Source organism: Paroedura picta, chromosome 12, assembly GCF_049243985.1.
Source record: "Paroedura picta isolate Pp20150507F chromosome 12, Ppicta_v3.0, whole genome shotgun sequence".
In the NCBI taxonomy this organism is placed as follows: domain Eukaryota; kingdom Metazoa; phylum Chordata; class Lepidosauria; order Squamata; family Gekkonidae; genus Paroedura; species Paroedura picta.
The window spans coordinates 21,220,496-21,236,368 of NC_135380.1; the positions used below are offsets into that span (position 1 = coordinate 21,220,496).

General features: G+C 43.7%; 1 protein-coding gene across 3 annotated transcripts in view; it reads right to left on the reverse strand.

The window, feature by feature from the left end:
* BMP1 (bone morphogenetic protein 1) overlaps nt 1–15,873 on the reverse strand; it is a 128,469-nt gene that overhangs the window by 44,150 nt on the left and 68,446 nt on the right. For all 3 annotated transcript variants that reach the window (XM_077306105.1, XM_077306106.1, XM_077306107.1), the window contains exons 4-7: nt 13,997–14,155; nt 11,566–11,683; nt 9,663–9,841; nt 8,943–9,048 (exon numbers count right to left, since the gene is read on the reverse strand). In XM_077306105.1, coding sequence (XP_077162220.1) covers nt 8,943–9,048; nt 9,663–9,841; nt 11,566–11,683; nt 13,997–14,155 — 562 coding nt within the window. The remainder of the gene's footprint in view (nt 1–8,942; nt 9,049–9,662; nt 9,842–11,565; nt 11,684–13,996; nt 14,156–15,873) is intronic.

Genomic DNA, 15,873 nt, shown 5'->3' on the forward strand with positions numbered 1-15,873 from the left:
GGTCCATATTCAGCCTACACTGGATGCAGTGGATACATGGATTGTTATTTTATTTTTTAGCTCACAAACAAGATTTCTAAATCAGGACCAGGACATTGTTTAGAATTTTGTGGGAGGTGGGGATGACCCAACCTTCAATCTGTTAAAACAGCTTGAATTAAAATTTCACAATTTGTGATTAGATTGAAGATTTCATAGGACAAGAAGTCTTCATCTCAGCTCTATAAACAAGAGAAGCAGGTAAGATTTCAGACTTAATTCACATTAAATATAAATTGTAGTTTTTTTTACTGCATCCTCAATAAAGCCAGAGGGGGGTGGGAGGGAGAGAGAGAGAGAGAGAGAGAGAGAGAGAGAGAGAGAGAGAGAGAGAGAGAGAGAGAGAGAGAGAGAGAGAAACAAAAGGAAATTTGTTGAGAGAGTGAACCTCTGCTGGCACGCATGCCTCTTTGAATCTATGGGGATTTCCATTTAGCCAGTAAAAATTTTTCTTTCTCTTGTGGCCCATATGGACATGCTTAATTCTTAAAGAGGGAGGGAGGTGGACAATTTTCTCTGGTGACCTACAATTTCCATCTTCCTGCCCAGAGTGATTTTTAGGAATGTTTTCCTGGCCTACTACAGTTATTGTTACACCTTCCTCCACCTGCCAAGGGCTCATATCTGGCAGCTGAAGCAGTCCAAAAGCAGCAGCAGCAATAATAATAGTAGTGATATAATAGTAATAATATCAGAAAAGCAGCAAAGCAAAGCCCAAAACAGGGTGGTCTCCACCATCAGCACCTTGAATTGTCACAAGCTATTCCTCTTCCTTCTCCTCTTCAAATCTTGCTCCAGAAGAGGAAAACACTATGATAACATGTCACGGACTATATCACTGCAAGCAAGCGTGCATGGAGTGTACTGTTAATCTTGGAATCTGAGTCATGAAACTGCAAGCCTATCAGTGCCCAGCTGACAGCTGGGGTCTGGGTTGCTCAAACAGGCTTAAAATGCCAGGCTTGTTCTTGGAAAATGCGTGCAAAACTGGATGAATTAAGCAAAGCTCTTGGGAGAAGAGCTCTGCAGATATCATGTTCTGCTAACGTCAGAGTCTGAAGAGTAGGGAGATGGTGGTTTATCAATGAGATGCCTCAAATTCTCATTGTAACATTCTCTACTTAATTCAGATGCTTTACGCTTTTAGTTCTCATTGGAAGACATCTTGAAGCTAGCTGCTAAAGAAGACTGGAACAGGACCTTGGGCAACTGAGCCCAAATCCAGACTCAAGGGTCCCTGAAATAAGTTGTTGGAGCTGCAGGAATGTGCTGGGCCTAGAGCTTGAAGTATCTGAAAGAGCTTGAATTAGGTCCTAAAGTGTAATGGCATTGTTCTACCAACTAGGCAAGGGCCAGAGGTCTGGCTCCTAGAATATATACGATTCCCATTCAATCCAGAGTCTTCATACTGCTTGTCAAATACAGGGACCAATGTCAGACAGCTCTGTTCACTAGTTCTGAACAGCTCACAAATCTAGGGTGTAAACTGCACGGAGCTTTTATTCCAACCCCAGATCGATTCAGTCCCTGCCCTCTACACAGAATGCGATTTCAGTTTGGATTTTGGGTGATTTTAATTTTCTTTCTGCAGCAAGAAGGATTTATCTGGAGTGACCCTACCTTTATTGTGCGATATCTGAGACTGCTGTTAATCCTGAATAAAGAAAGCTCCGTGGTACAGAACCTCTGATAGGCTACACCTGGTCATGTGACACGCTAGCCTTAAAGGAGAAGCCCCTAACTTCTCTCAACTTCTTTCGGTCCTGGATTTTTCCTCCCTGCTCTGCCTTTTTCGATCCTCTCCCCCTCCCCTCCAAGAAAAGAAAGAGGCTCCCTGCTTGGCTTCTTCCCCCCCCCCCATTCAAGAAAAGAAAGAGGCTTCAAGACAAGAAAGAAAGAGCCCCCCCCCACCTTCTGAGCCTCCCTAACCACGTGCAGAAGACTTTCCTGTTTCAATGGGGAGGAGGGGAGAGAGGAAGACCCGAGTTCAAAGTGATCTGAATTCAACAGGATTGACAATGGAATAAAGAAAGTAAGTGCAGACTCTGCCTAGGTCTCAGCTTCCAGGTTCAAGCCCCAGAGATCTTGACAACTGATTTTTCAAACTGGATATATCTGTATTATGCACATTCCTGCTATCTGGGACAGTCATTCTCTATCACTGAGCATGCAGCTCCAGGAGGGATGCATAAGGAAAAGTGTGGGAGGAGGAAGAAGAGCTGTTTTTTTGTATCCCACTTTTTACTACCTGAAGGAGTTGTAAAGTGGCTTACAATTGCCTTCCTCTCCCCACAACAGATTTCCTGTGAGGTAGGTGGGGCTGAGTGAAAGAACTGTGACTTGCCCAAGGTGGCCTACCAGGCTGCATGTGGAGGAGTGGGAAATCAAACCCGGTTGACCAAATTAGAGGTTGCTGTTCTTAACCATTTACATCCAGCCCACCAGATCAGCTAAATAAATTCTGACAATCGATCTGGGGACAGATGTTACAGAGCCAGACTTCCCTATATTAGAGAATTATGTTATTAGACCACATTTAGACAGGTGGCTGTAGGCCAAAAGCACACCAAGTCATACTAAAAGATAGCAAGTCTAATAGTACAGTAAGCTTCTCCTTCCGTCATAGGCAGCTTGGGAGTAGTGCTCATGCATCTACACATAGCTGCACTTTGTCTGCCTTGTAGAAGCAAGGCCTAGAGGCATGTCCTTGCAGCCTTGACAGAGCTAACAACACTACCAGCCTAAGCATGCTGAGAAGCAGCAAAGTGCTGAGTAAGAAGCAAATTCCATGGGCCACACCCTCCTAGCCCGCAGCCATATGCATCTGTGGAGCATGCAAGAAACCTTGCTCTTAGATTTGCTTGCCAACCCAGTCTCCTCAGGGAAAACAATGACAAGCCAACAAAAAGGGAAGGATAATCTACAGACAAGCATCCCAGTGAAAGATAGTTTGACGCCAAATGAAAGCACGATCTACCAAGCGATAGGGTTGCAAGCAAAGTCTGTTGCAAGCCACAGGTGGGGAATCTGGGCTCTGCTCCTTTGCTCCCTTTCCTTGAATTCAAGATGATTAGCGATTTGTACCTCCAGAAACTCAGCATTCCTTCGGCAAAGGTTAAATGAAAAGGAAGATGCTTCCCTTGGCACACAAAGGGGGCAGCTCTGTGAAGAAAGAGTGGGCTCTGTGCTTATGTATAGCTGAGAAAAGCTCAGAACACACTTATGCTCTGCCAGGAGTGGATCACAGATGGGCCAAAAGAACAGAGAAATGGGTTGCAAAGTACCAGGCACAGGCAATTAACGTTGTCTACATTAAACCGCCAAGGAAATGGCAACTGGTCCAGAAATGCAGTGGTGCAGCTCCTCACTAGGACATCTGGTTCCCAGTTGTATTATTTTAATTAGATTTATTACCTGCTGCTATCAGCAAAGCTGTCTCATGGCAGATTACACAACAATAAACCCCCCACATAAAATACATTACCATTGATCCTACTAAAATTATGTTTCCTGGGAGCAAAAACCTATCCTCCCATCCCCAAATCAAGTAGCTCCTCCATTGTGCACCACAGCGATTATCTATAGGTGCTGGTGGTACATCACCAGACGATGGTCTGGCCAGGTGGCAGTTTAACCTGGAGGGGCTCATCTGATTTTCTGTGCCCTGACCTCAACAAAATACCTAGTGGAAGAGCTCTGTTTTGCAGGCCCTGTGGAACACAGGAAGCTCCTGCAGGGCCCTTAGCATTTCTGGGAGCTCATTCCACCAGGTTGGGGCCAGGACTGAAAAGGCTCTGGCTCTGGTTGAGGCTAGGCAAACTCTCTAGGGGCTGGGTACCACCAACAAGTTAGTGCCCACAAAATGTAAAACTCTGTGGTGGGCATAGGGTGACAGGCGGACCCTCAGATATGTGGGTCCCAGACAGTCAAGGCCCTTAAAGGTCAGAACCAAAACTATGAACCTGATTCAGGCAGAAACTGGCAACTGATGCAGCTGCCTCAGCACAGGCTGGATATGGTCACTTTAAGATGTTCCTGTGAGAACCCGTGCCCAGGTCTCGGTCACGCAAGCCAGGTCAGCCCCAGAGTCTGCAAAATAATTGTGTAGAGTCAAGGTCTTGTTGTTAATCAACCTGGCAATGCATAGCAGCAGAGTCAGTTCCTCCCTAGCCTCCACCACATCTACAGATGGGACAGAGGTAAGAAGAGGAGCAAGCATTCCTGGGTCCATGGATCAGATTCAAGGTTCAGATTCAAGATTTTGGTATTGACCTTCAAGGCTATTCACAGTCTGAGCCTGGGCCAATTCCACATGGACAGAAAAAGCCGGGAGGGCGCTCACATGGAAGCGGGGCTAATCCATACTTACACATGTCCCCACTGTGGCGGCCTGGTGTGAATTAGGCTACCGTTGCCCCCACTTAAGTGCTCTGGGGGTCAAGGAGGCATTTGGTTAGGTCCACTGAGAGACAAAACAGCAGGGAATGAGCTCTCCTTCATAAATTCTCCTCCTGAATGTGGGATGAGGTTGTATAGATCAAAGCAGTGGTAGCAAACTGTAACACTGAGTTATGATTACTGACTAATGTCATGTTTTAATTGTGTTTTTATTCTTTTAACTGTTATGGAACTATTATTAGACAAAATATAGAGTTCAGTAGCACCTTTAAGACCAACAAAGTTTTATTCATGGTATGATCCTCCGCATGCATGCACTTCCTCAGATACAACTTCCTCAGATACAATATACTTCCTCAGATACAACTTTTTGAGTCTTACAGGTGGCTCTGGACTCTAAATTTGTTTTGCTGCTTCTGACCAACACAGCTTTCCTTTGGAAACTATTATCAATTATGCTGTGAAATGCCCTGAGCCAACAGAGCTAGGAGGGGTAGTTACAGAAATCTAAGAATGATTGACTGACGGAATCTTCATCTCTAAAACCACTCAAATGCACGCTCCAATGATTCTTGTCCAAAGAACAATCCTCTATTGATATCTGGGGGAAGTGGCTAAAAGGATCAGGAAAACTTCATACAAGTTTCCTGACAAGCTCTTCTGCTGGGATTCTAGCTAAAATCCACTCTGTCTATTCATCCAAACATCAAGTTTCATTCCACAATGTGTTAATACCATTTTGGCTAGAGCTGTGAAATTAATTTGGTTTGGATGGAAATTAGTTGATAGAGACCTGGAAGATGTTTATACTTAAAAAAAAAAACTGCTGTCAATCTCTTTTATTGGCAGTGGGAGACAATTACAACATGACATCATGTGGAAGCTTACTGGGGGGGGGAGATTTCAGTTCAGAAAGAAACATCTCTGTGAAGAAGCAACTGTGCAGTGGGAAGAAGTGGATGTAGTGGCAATGAGGATGAAGAGGCTTCTCCACATCAAGACTCCAAACTATGTCCTACCCAGTCTGATAGTGATCAATATTATCTGCCATTTCTGCTGTCTCCATCTCTAACCAACTTTTGAAACCTTGGCAGAGTCTTTTCCAGATGACTCAGCTATGTCTGCTTTGAAATAAAACTCTTTTGTCATTTTTGTTATTTCCAGCTGAGGAATTCTGAAGATTCATTTCAACCTCACGAAGTATAACTGAGGATACTCCCTGGACACACATAAACCTGTTCATTTAGTTCACTGTGAGCAAAAGAAAAATGGTAATATGAGGGCAAAGGAACTGCTGAGGGCCAGGTCTGATCTGCAGAATTCTCTCTCAGCCCAAGTGGTAAAATTAGAAAAAGGTGAATGCTTGCAGGTGAGGTTTTGGGGATTAAGTGCTGCGCATGGCCTAATTCCTAAAGTTCATGCTGTTTAAAGCATTCAATTCATAGTGGCCCCCCAGATATACACATGATCCAGAAGAACTACTACCAGACCCGGCAGTGTGTATGGCTTGCTTCCATCTTTCAGCTCCAAGATGCTCTGTGCGTGTGTGTGTGTGTAAGTGGCATCAATTGTACATAACATCTTTCAACATTTTGCTCGTGCAAAACTTCTGCTGAAAGTACAGGCAGTTGTCAGGAGGGTGAATGTACACAGAGCAGCAGAGAGGTAAGCAATCCAAGCTCAGAAGGGAGAGAGACAGAGTGGCGCTGACATCTCACGAGTGCACAGACACTGCCTCCCTTTGCCTTTCCTAAGGTAAACATTCGGCTTTGCTCCTGATTCCTAGAGAAGGGAGGAAGCTGTCTGGTCATTGCCAACCTTGACAGAGTCTGCCAGGGCTGTTTTGACAGCAGCACCGATGTTTGCCTTGGGACCATCACGTGATGAGATTCTCCTCTACAAAGTAACCAGCTTATTAAAGTTGCTGTTCCAAAATGACCTTCCAGCCCAGGCCTTTAAGTGGAACCCAAAGCAGGGTTTCCTTATGCATTTCTGAGAGGAATATCCTGATTCCAAAGTGCTTCAGAGCAGAGAAATTCACTGAGTCAACAGTTTTTCCTCTTCACTACCCCTGGCTGCAGACCACCCCTCCTTTCTCCCTTCATTTGTCTCTCCCCCCCCCCCCCATCCTTCCACATGCCCTCTGGAATCAGCATACTCCCTGCCACATGAATGAGGCAGCTGTTTCTTTCTCTCTGTAGCTCTCCAGCTCTCACTTGGGCACACACAGAAGCACATTCAGCAGTTCTGCTCTGTGTCTGATTGCGCCCGGACTCAGAAAAGCCCACCATGGTGCTATTCAAAAGCCAGACTAAGAAAGAAGAGAACCTCAGGGTTCCGTGCGTGCCTGGCAGCCGAGGCAGGGAATCCCCTTCATGCAGCCTCAGATAAAAAGAGACAAAGGATGAAGGAAAGACAGAGTTCTCTTGGCACTGTCAGGGTGAAAGGCTGACTTTGACTAAAGGTCTGAGCCCCCATTGGCTTCCTCAGGAGTAATTCCATTAAAGCCATCTCCCTGAACGTGCACACATCTTACTGTGTCTCTTCTGTTTTTTTCTCCAGTCCATGAAAACCCCTCTTCTTTTAGATGCTTTGATTTCTCCTCTCACTTTGCTAGATACAAAGACTCCAGGGCCCCTGTGAGTCACAGTCCTCCACTAGTTCCAGTTCATTGATAAACCGACAGGCAGACACAAGGAAAGGTGAGAGAAGTGAGCGGGTTGGGGACTAAGATGGCCCTGGCTGTTATACCTGTGAAATATGCTGTGATAAAAAATAAAAATGGTAAAAAAATTAAAATGGCCCTTTCAAAATTATATAAAACTAGCTTTAAAGCCCATTCCTAAGAACGGGCCTTGAAAGGGTCCCCTTCCCTGGCCCCTGGTCAGGCAGCTTAAGTGGCCTTGGGCGGCAGCTTGCAGGCAGGTCAAGTGGGGCAGGTGGGGGCTGGGCAGCTCATTAGCAGAGCCAGGACAGAGCTCCTTAGCAGTCTTTAACAAGCAATCAGCAGGCCAGGAGGCCCTCGTTAGCAGGCCCAGCCTAGTAGGCCAAGAGGCCCTCATTAGGAGGCCCTCTACCACGATCCCTTGCCCAGGGTCCTCTCCCCTTACCTGCTGCTGCCTCAAGGCACTGAGGCGTCTGAGAGCAAAGAGGCTAGATTCCAGGGACGGAGGGAGGGAGCTGCAGGGGCAGGGCCAATAAGGGCAAAGCTAGCTGCACCTTGATTGGCCCTATTCCAACTTGGACAGCCAGACACGTCCCACCCCCTAGGCATTTTCAGAAATATATAGAGGAACAACAATGGATAAGGATTATGTGATGAACTACATTAGTGAACCATGGGTCAGCAGAGCAACATCCTTTCTCTCACATTATGGGGGGGGTGGGGTGGTAGTGGGAAATACTGTGGTTCAGGAAGACAACCATATTGGTGTTTCAGAGAGGGACTGACCACTATCTTTGAGGAACTAAACACTATTTTAATTCTTCTGAATCTATATTGTATGTACAATAGCTACTTTATAATATTTTGTAACACCCTCATTAAATGTGGTAATGAGTCAGCTGAACATAAGCAGCTCCATCACCAAGTCTTTCTCAAGGAAATATGCATGGGATGAGGATTGGACACATACCATCTAATGCCACCTCCTTTCAATCATTTTGAAAGAAAGATGTGGGGAAATACATACCTTACATGTGTTATACGTGCCATTGGTTTACTGTTTTAATTGTTTTTATATATTTCTATATATTTTTAATATTGTTTGAATGTTTTCATTATTCACCAGCTTGGGGATCCTAGATAGGGTGAAAAGGTACCTTCAAATGCTTTAAATAAACAAAATAAAATCTGAAGCAATGCCCTGGTACAACAGCCATATGTCACAGGACAGAAAGCTTCAGCTATCATAGGAACGAAAAAGATCAAAACTATTAAGGATTAAAGTTCCTACCAAGAAATATTAGTTTCCATCAGTCATGCCTAAATTGACCCAACCATGTTTGGTATATCCCACACATCAGCTGTGCAAAGGCTCCCACACATCCTGTGACTTGGTTACACTCTCCATCCAAGAAAGAGGAACCTTTTGCAATTTGCAATATCAAACAAGTACAATCTTGGACCACCCCAGGCTCTATCAGCAATCACAACCATACTCTTTGTCTACCCAGATCTGGCAAATGGAATTCTTGGGATTAACAGTAGCAGCAGGAAACAGAGAAAGGCTAGCTGATATTGTGTGTATGAGCTCTGAACCACAGCTCCACTGGGATTCCCAAACAACTAAGGTCAGCTCTGCAAATGGCTTATCTATAAATATAGACCAATGCTCAAACTAGCAGGGGACTCAGCTTCAAAGTTTTGGACTGGGGTGAAATGTGTAAATTAAAATCAGGTAATGTCCTACCACCTGAAAGAACAGCCAGGTACACATGTGCATGGGTGTATATGTGTGTGGGCTGGGTAAACATATAAAGCGATAGTATTTTTGAATGCTCACTTGGAGAAGGTGTTCCGTGCATAGTGCATTATGCTGTCGAAATCATATGTCTCTCCCAATGACTCCACCTCTTCGGGCTCCATCTTCAGAAAGTTATACTCCTGCCCTGCGGAAACAATAAGAGGCAGAAGCATGAGGGGGAAAAAACCAGTCTGGACTGTACTGGATTTGGAGCAAATATCTGTTCTCCATGTGCCAGTAGTTCTAATTTCTCTTACTCACACTGCCTCCCTCCTGAAAGCTATATGTTCTATCCTGCTCCCAGCTAAATACAGATTTGGGTCACATCTGTTCAAGAAAACCCCAGGGCTGTATCTTGCTTCTGGCTACTGAATTAACGCTGACTGAGCAATTGCTGATTGCTTCTGGCTTAGTCAGCACAATTCAGTAGCTAAATTCAAGACATGCTTGTTTCAATGCACGCCTAGGCTCTTTGTTGAGAACTAGGCCTCTGTTGCATTTCCAATGTGTCAGTCAAAGTGTGGATGCTGTAGGAAGGGGAACAACATTAAGTACTGTGCAGCTGGACACATGAGGCGAAAAGCAGCACTGGCTAGATGAGTGCCTGGAAGTAAAAGGATGGATAAAAGGACAGTGGGACTGGGGTGGAACTCTCTTGCTCTGATCAGCAAACAGATGTCGCTTGACCAATAATTTCTTTGTTCTAGTGGGGTGGAGCATGGAAGAGTGGAAAAGCAGGGAGGAAATCAGAGCCCTTACCTGGTTGGATGTTTTCACGGATAATGGACACGTGGGCATCTCTGTCTGGGCGTGTGTGCTCATGCCAGAAACCAATGACATGGCCCAGCTCATGTACCACAATGCCAAATTTGTCACAGTTTTTCCCAATGGAGATGGCCTGAGGTCCTCCTCCTCTGCGTCCCACATAGGAACAGCACCTGTATGGAGAATACGAAATTGTCAAATTTAGCATCTCGAAGACTGCTTTTTATGTTCAACTGACACTATTCATCGTAGCTGTTTGTTAAGATGTTTTTGATCTTCTGGAACTGCCTCTATAACCTTTGAAGCCTGGGTGGAAACAGGGCTAGAAGGGTAAAACAAACGAACAAACTCACCCGGCAAACAGCCAACAACTACAAAAATTAACTGACTCCTGGAAGCCTTGCCAAATTTTAGCCAATGAGAATTGTTTCCAAAAGTTGTGCATTAGAGATATTTGATATTTTAATACTACATCTCTTCTGCAGTTAGTGTCCCGGCCATGCCCAAGCATACATGGTCCATAACTAAGAAATAGTCACTGTAGGCCAGCCTTTCTCAATTTTTTACTGTTGAGAAACCCCTGAAATATTCTTCAGGCTTTGAGAAACCCCAGAAGTGGCACCCAGGGCCCCTCTCCTCCCCACTCCTTCCAGGGACATCATTGGCTATTGGACGGTGGGGCGAGTCGATATGACTATATGTGGTCATATCACCCGATAAATGTTTAACAAATTTTATTAAAAATTAATTAACTCCCACTCATTCAGGAAACCCGTCCAGGACCATCAAGAAACCCCAGGGTTTCACAAAACCCTGGTTTAGGAAGCTTGCTGTAGGAAATAGCAGCTTTATTACAGAATATAAAAATCTGGGCTGCCACCTGGAGAACAGAATGGATCCCCAGATCATAGAAGCCAGCTATTGAGAGCCCATGAGTACATTCAGAAACCATTTGTGTTATAGTAGGTGCATATTAAATCATTGCATAGCACATATACATACACAATAGTTCATAAAGAAAACTGTAGAAAATAACTAATCTGTCAGAAAAAAGATAAAAATTAAACATCAATCTAATCAAAATTCTACATCAAAAAAGATGAATTCAGCCATTTGTATATGGCACGCATATTAAATAAATGTGTTTATCTTATTTTGCATAATTTGTTCTATATACAATGTATGAATTACAGAGGGTTCCTCTTCTTGATATTCCTTGTGAAAGGGGATAGGATCATTTCTAAGCACCTTCCTGTAGCCGGAGATCAAAGATATACCAAATGCCACTGCTGTATTAACTATCCAGACTGCAAGCAGAATGCTGCCAGTATATAAGGCATCAAATTGGATAGGGTGGTAGACAGGTCGGTAATGCTCACTCAGAGTGTGTACTGAGTCTAATAACATTCTTAGGAAGAACAGCATTAAGTCCCACTGGTTCAATGGAGTGTTTCAGGTCACTGTGTTCATGATTATCAGGAGATAACGACCTTCCAATTATTTACTCCAGGGGCAAAATCCCAAACCACTTACCCTTGGATAAAGAGAGAGAAATCAAAGGTCAGAGAGGCTCTTTTTCTCTCTTTCAATCTCATCCAATAACTGATTCAGTCCTTTAAAATGTCACAGGGGCAAAAAGGAGATGAAGTTATGGGAATGGTTTGCTATCCCAGGAAAGCTGATTACATAAACCAGCCCACACAGTTGATGATGCTGGATGAGTAATCAACTATTTGTGACCTTTAGTCTAATGCATAAATCACTTCGCAATATTTCCTCTTTGAAAAGTGCCAGGGAGTCCAGATATACATAGAATGTTGAGATTCCTGAAGCTTTTCCTTTGACTATGAACAACAAAAGACCTGTTACCTGCTAAGAAGTTCTGCCCACTTCTTACCCACAAGGCCTGTATGTAAACACAATGTAGCTGTCTTCATCATTCCGCTCCAAGAAAGTAACGCAGGTGTGCTTTTCCCAATGGCGCATGGCCTGTCGAAAGATTGCCCGTTGGTTGCCTGCAGAAAACAGGAAGAGGTCAAACACAAACTAGAGGTTAAAGTACTTCTGGCCAGCTCTCTAAAAGAGTAGGGTTGGTATCAATTGCCAAGAGAGATATATAGTAACAAGATAATTCTAGGGTGAAAATAAGACAAGATACAAGAATGAAAAGAATAAAGATGGAGGATGCAGAATTTAAAATAAAGTTATGCAAATGGAGATGGAGAATACTATGAGAACAGTAGTTAAATCTATAGTTAAAAGCATATTTTAAAAACACCTGTATAATTATATATATATATATAGAAGAAGAAGAAGAATTGGTTCTTATATGCCGCTTTTCTCTACCAGGAGGAGTCTCAAAGCGGCTTATAGTCATCTTCCCTTTCCTCTCCCCACAACAGACACCCTGTGAGGTGGGTGAGGCTGAGAGAGCCCTGATATTACTGCTCAGTGCTGTGGCGAGCCCAAGGTCACCCAGCTGGCTGAATGTGGAGGAGTGCAGAATCGAACCCAGCATGCCAAATTAGAAGTCCACATTCCTAACCACTACACCAAACTGGCTCTCTGGTAGAAGAATTATGTTACATCAAGACAACCTTTTTCTTAAAAGTTTCCCTATTGATACTTCTTTAATGCTAAATTGTTATTTTAAATTATCATGAAATCAGGTTTTTGGTGAAGAAGAGCAAAGTGGTAGCCAGCCCAGTGCATGCATGGTTCTGTTCACAAATCATCTGAAAATATTTCTGTGCTGTCACATGGAAAATTTACTAATGGCTTCTAGAAAGGATGGGAGGTCCTCAAAATAGGCTTCCCCAGTAACACGTGAGAAAGTGCCCTCCTCCCACAACTAAGCAGGAAATGGTGACCTTATTAATCTTCCTTGGGTTTAAACCTACCTGGATGCTATTCCATTAATTGGAAGTGGTAGATGAGAGCTCTGTTCAGAAAAGCTTTTATTCTAGTCCACTTGTAAGTGTGACAGAAGTATCTCAACTAATACAGAAGCATGAGGTTGTAATGAACAACAGCTGCATCCAAAGGTGCACGATCACAAACCCTGGCTCAAAACAGACAACTGGACAAATATCTTGCCTCACAGCTTGGGAATTATAGCAGCAGAGTATCCAAGTACTTTTTGTTCAACTCACTAAAGAGATGAGGCAACTGGGTTACAATCAACAACAAACCCAAACATCAAAATCAGGAGCTAGTTGGTATTTTGAAATATGATGGCTATATTTGATGCTAAGGATTCAGGCTGGCTGATCATAGACCATAGCTTGCCTCAGAAGGACATCTTCTGTTGTCTTTCCCTCTCACTGGCTTAGTTCTGATATGGAAACAGATTGTTCCAGCAGTTTCTAAGTTGTAAAGAGGGGATTAATAGGTTGAAGGGAGGCAGGATAGGAACAGCTGCAATGGAGATAGAAGCACAATGTAAGGATCTGGGGTGGTGATGAAAGAGCCATGGGCTTTGGGGAAAAGTTACAGCAGTATTATTCAGAGCCTCTACTGGTTTATTGCTAAATATTCCCAATTTCTGCAGCATGCCTTTGCTGGTTGCCAGCAGAGAGTGCTGACATTTGCACTTGGGGCACAACACAGTGAGTTCTGGAAGGACAGAAAACAAGCAAAGGAGCATGAATGATCTGCAGTCTTTCTAAAACCTACATTGTATTATAGAATACTTGACAAGAATGGAGAGAGGTATAGTTCTTACAAGCATGTACTGACATCTTCTCACCAATTCAGACTGTACATGGCGATGATTTGATTAAAGAATAAGGCAGTGATTTATTCTACTACAATCTTATTTACCTAAATGACTCTGGGGATCACTTACTCATGATAATTAGATACCCAAATGCATATGTGCATGGGATCAACAAGGTAAAGCTTGATGGAGAGAAATAAGTAGTATCACTGGATACTTGGAATACAGACAATAGGAACTTGCAGGGTGGATTTAGGCAAATCTGTAACGGCCATCAAAATACAGCACAGCCCACATAGCATGTTCTACTTTGAAATCACAAACTAGAGAAAGCAAGACACTGCAAAGCTCTCCTAAAATGCAGAGGAGCAGAAGTGGAAACAAGGTGGAAAATCCATCTTTCAAGCTTTCTGCTATTTGTTCATATATTAATCAGGCCTGGAGTTACAGATTGCACAAGATACATCACACAAGTTGAAATGTTGGCATCTTCAGCAAATCCAACATCTAATCAGAACCTTACACAAAGTATTGTCAAACAAGATAAGAGGTTGAACGGATGACAATGTGTATGCATTTCACACACACAGTGAGCTTCAAAGCCACTCACCACTGAAATTCCCGCTGATCACATAAGGAATGACTCCATCTGGCCACACTCGCTCAGGACGGGAAGTAGCAGCCCGGCGGCTCCGAGATCGCCCCCGGTCCAGCTTTCGTCTCCTTTGCTGCCTCCTGGGTCTGATGCTGGTGCTGTTGGAACTGTTCCCTGTAATGGTGAGAATTTAAAAAGAAGAAAAGGAGTTTGTGAGCACAGCTGTGTCCCATGTGGGAAAAGCTCTTAAAGCAGGGGTAGTCAACCTGTGGTCCTCTAGATGTCCATGGACTATAATTCCCATGAGCCCCTGCCAGTATTTGCTGGCAGGGGCTCATGGGAATTGTAGTCCATGGACATCTGGAGGACCACAGATTGACTACCCCTGCCTTAAAGCATTCACACAGCTTTGGTCCAGCATCATGAATCTAAAAGTTGTCTGTTGGATGTAGATAAGTGTTCCGTCTACTCCAGGATCTTATTCTACACAGTGGCCATGGAGGGTCAAGTCAACAGGTCACAAGGGCCAAGATGTCCTCTTGAAATTGCCTTCAATCCCTGGGATTTCAAAGTTTATTGCCTCTGTCTATGGAGATTTAACTGAATCAGCCTGGCCAGTAGCTGTTTATTGTCCTCTCCTCCATGAATCCCTTTAAATTTATCTGTAAGTGACCATCAATACCTTCAGTGGGGCATTCTGTAACTGAATTACTTGTTGAGTGAAGAAGTACTTCCTTTTGACTGTGCTAAATCTACTGCCCATAAATATCAGCAGGTGCCCACAAATCCTATTATTATGGGAGAGGCAGAAAAAAGTTCCCTCTGTCCATTTTCTCCACTACATGCATAACTTTATACATCTCTATGTAATCTTTAAGGCATCTTATTTATAAACTGAAAAGCTCCAGTCTGTTCAACACTAATCGGCTTTTCTTCTAAGGAAAAGTGTTTCAACTCCTTATTCATCTTGGCTTACCCTCCTCCACTCCTCCAGCTTTGCATTTTTTTTGAAACAGTAAGCAAAGCAGCACACAGTATTCCAAGTAAGGCTTGCTGGGAGGGACAGGGTACAAATGAAAAGATGAACTGAATAAATAAATGATTTTCAAGGTGAGGAGAAATGCACTTCATTTTGAGAAATACATTTTATTTTGAGATTTGGCCTTTTCTGAAACCTCCAACTTGGTTTTAACTTTTTTGTTCTTAGTTTGCAAAAAACAGGCAGGAAAGGGAAACCAATAGCTCCCAAGCATCATCACTCTTGCCAATTGCGCTAGGCAGATAACAGCCATCAAAGCTTTGTAGATGCAAATAGCCCTTTGGCCAAAGACGTAGAGTTGAGTGTGTGACGGTCTAGATAGCATCTTCCTAGAGATTTCAGGAAAGGATTTTCTGACCCACAAGAGGGTGAGAAAACAGAAAAGATAAAATTGTTTGGCATGGAGGGAGAAGGGACGATCTTGGCTGATACCACCTGGAGAAAAGAGCTCTCATCCAGGCTCCATCTTAATGGCTGCCATTATCACTTGGAGAAGAGAGAGCTGGTTGCCTACACAAAGACTCCAAGGTAATGGAATACTTTTAAAAAGCAGAGTTGCTTACCTGTAACTGTTATACATTCAAATTTGTGTGCAGACACACACTGGGACTGTATATGCACAGGTCTGTTGTGGAAATGTTTTTTATTAGCTAAAGCTTCAAAAGGGAACACTTTCCTTCCCAAATGCACATGTGCCAGCCCAGCCTTCTTGCCAGTCAGGTCACGTCATGTCTCCAAGATGAAGCAACTCCACCCTCACTTCCCTATGCAGTTGCGAGTCTCATAACCTTGAGCAATCAACCTAGGCTACCTATCTGCATGGCCTTAGCAGATGAACAACAACAAGAACCAC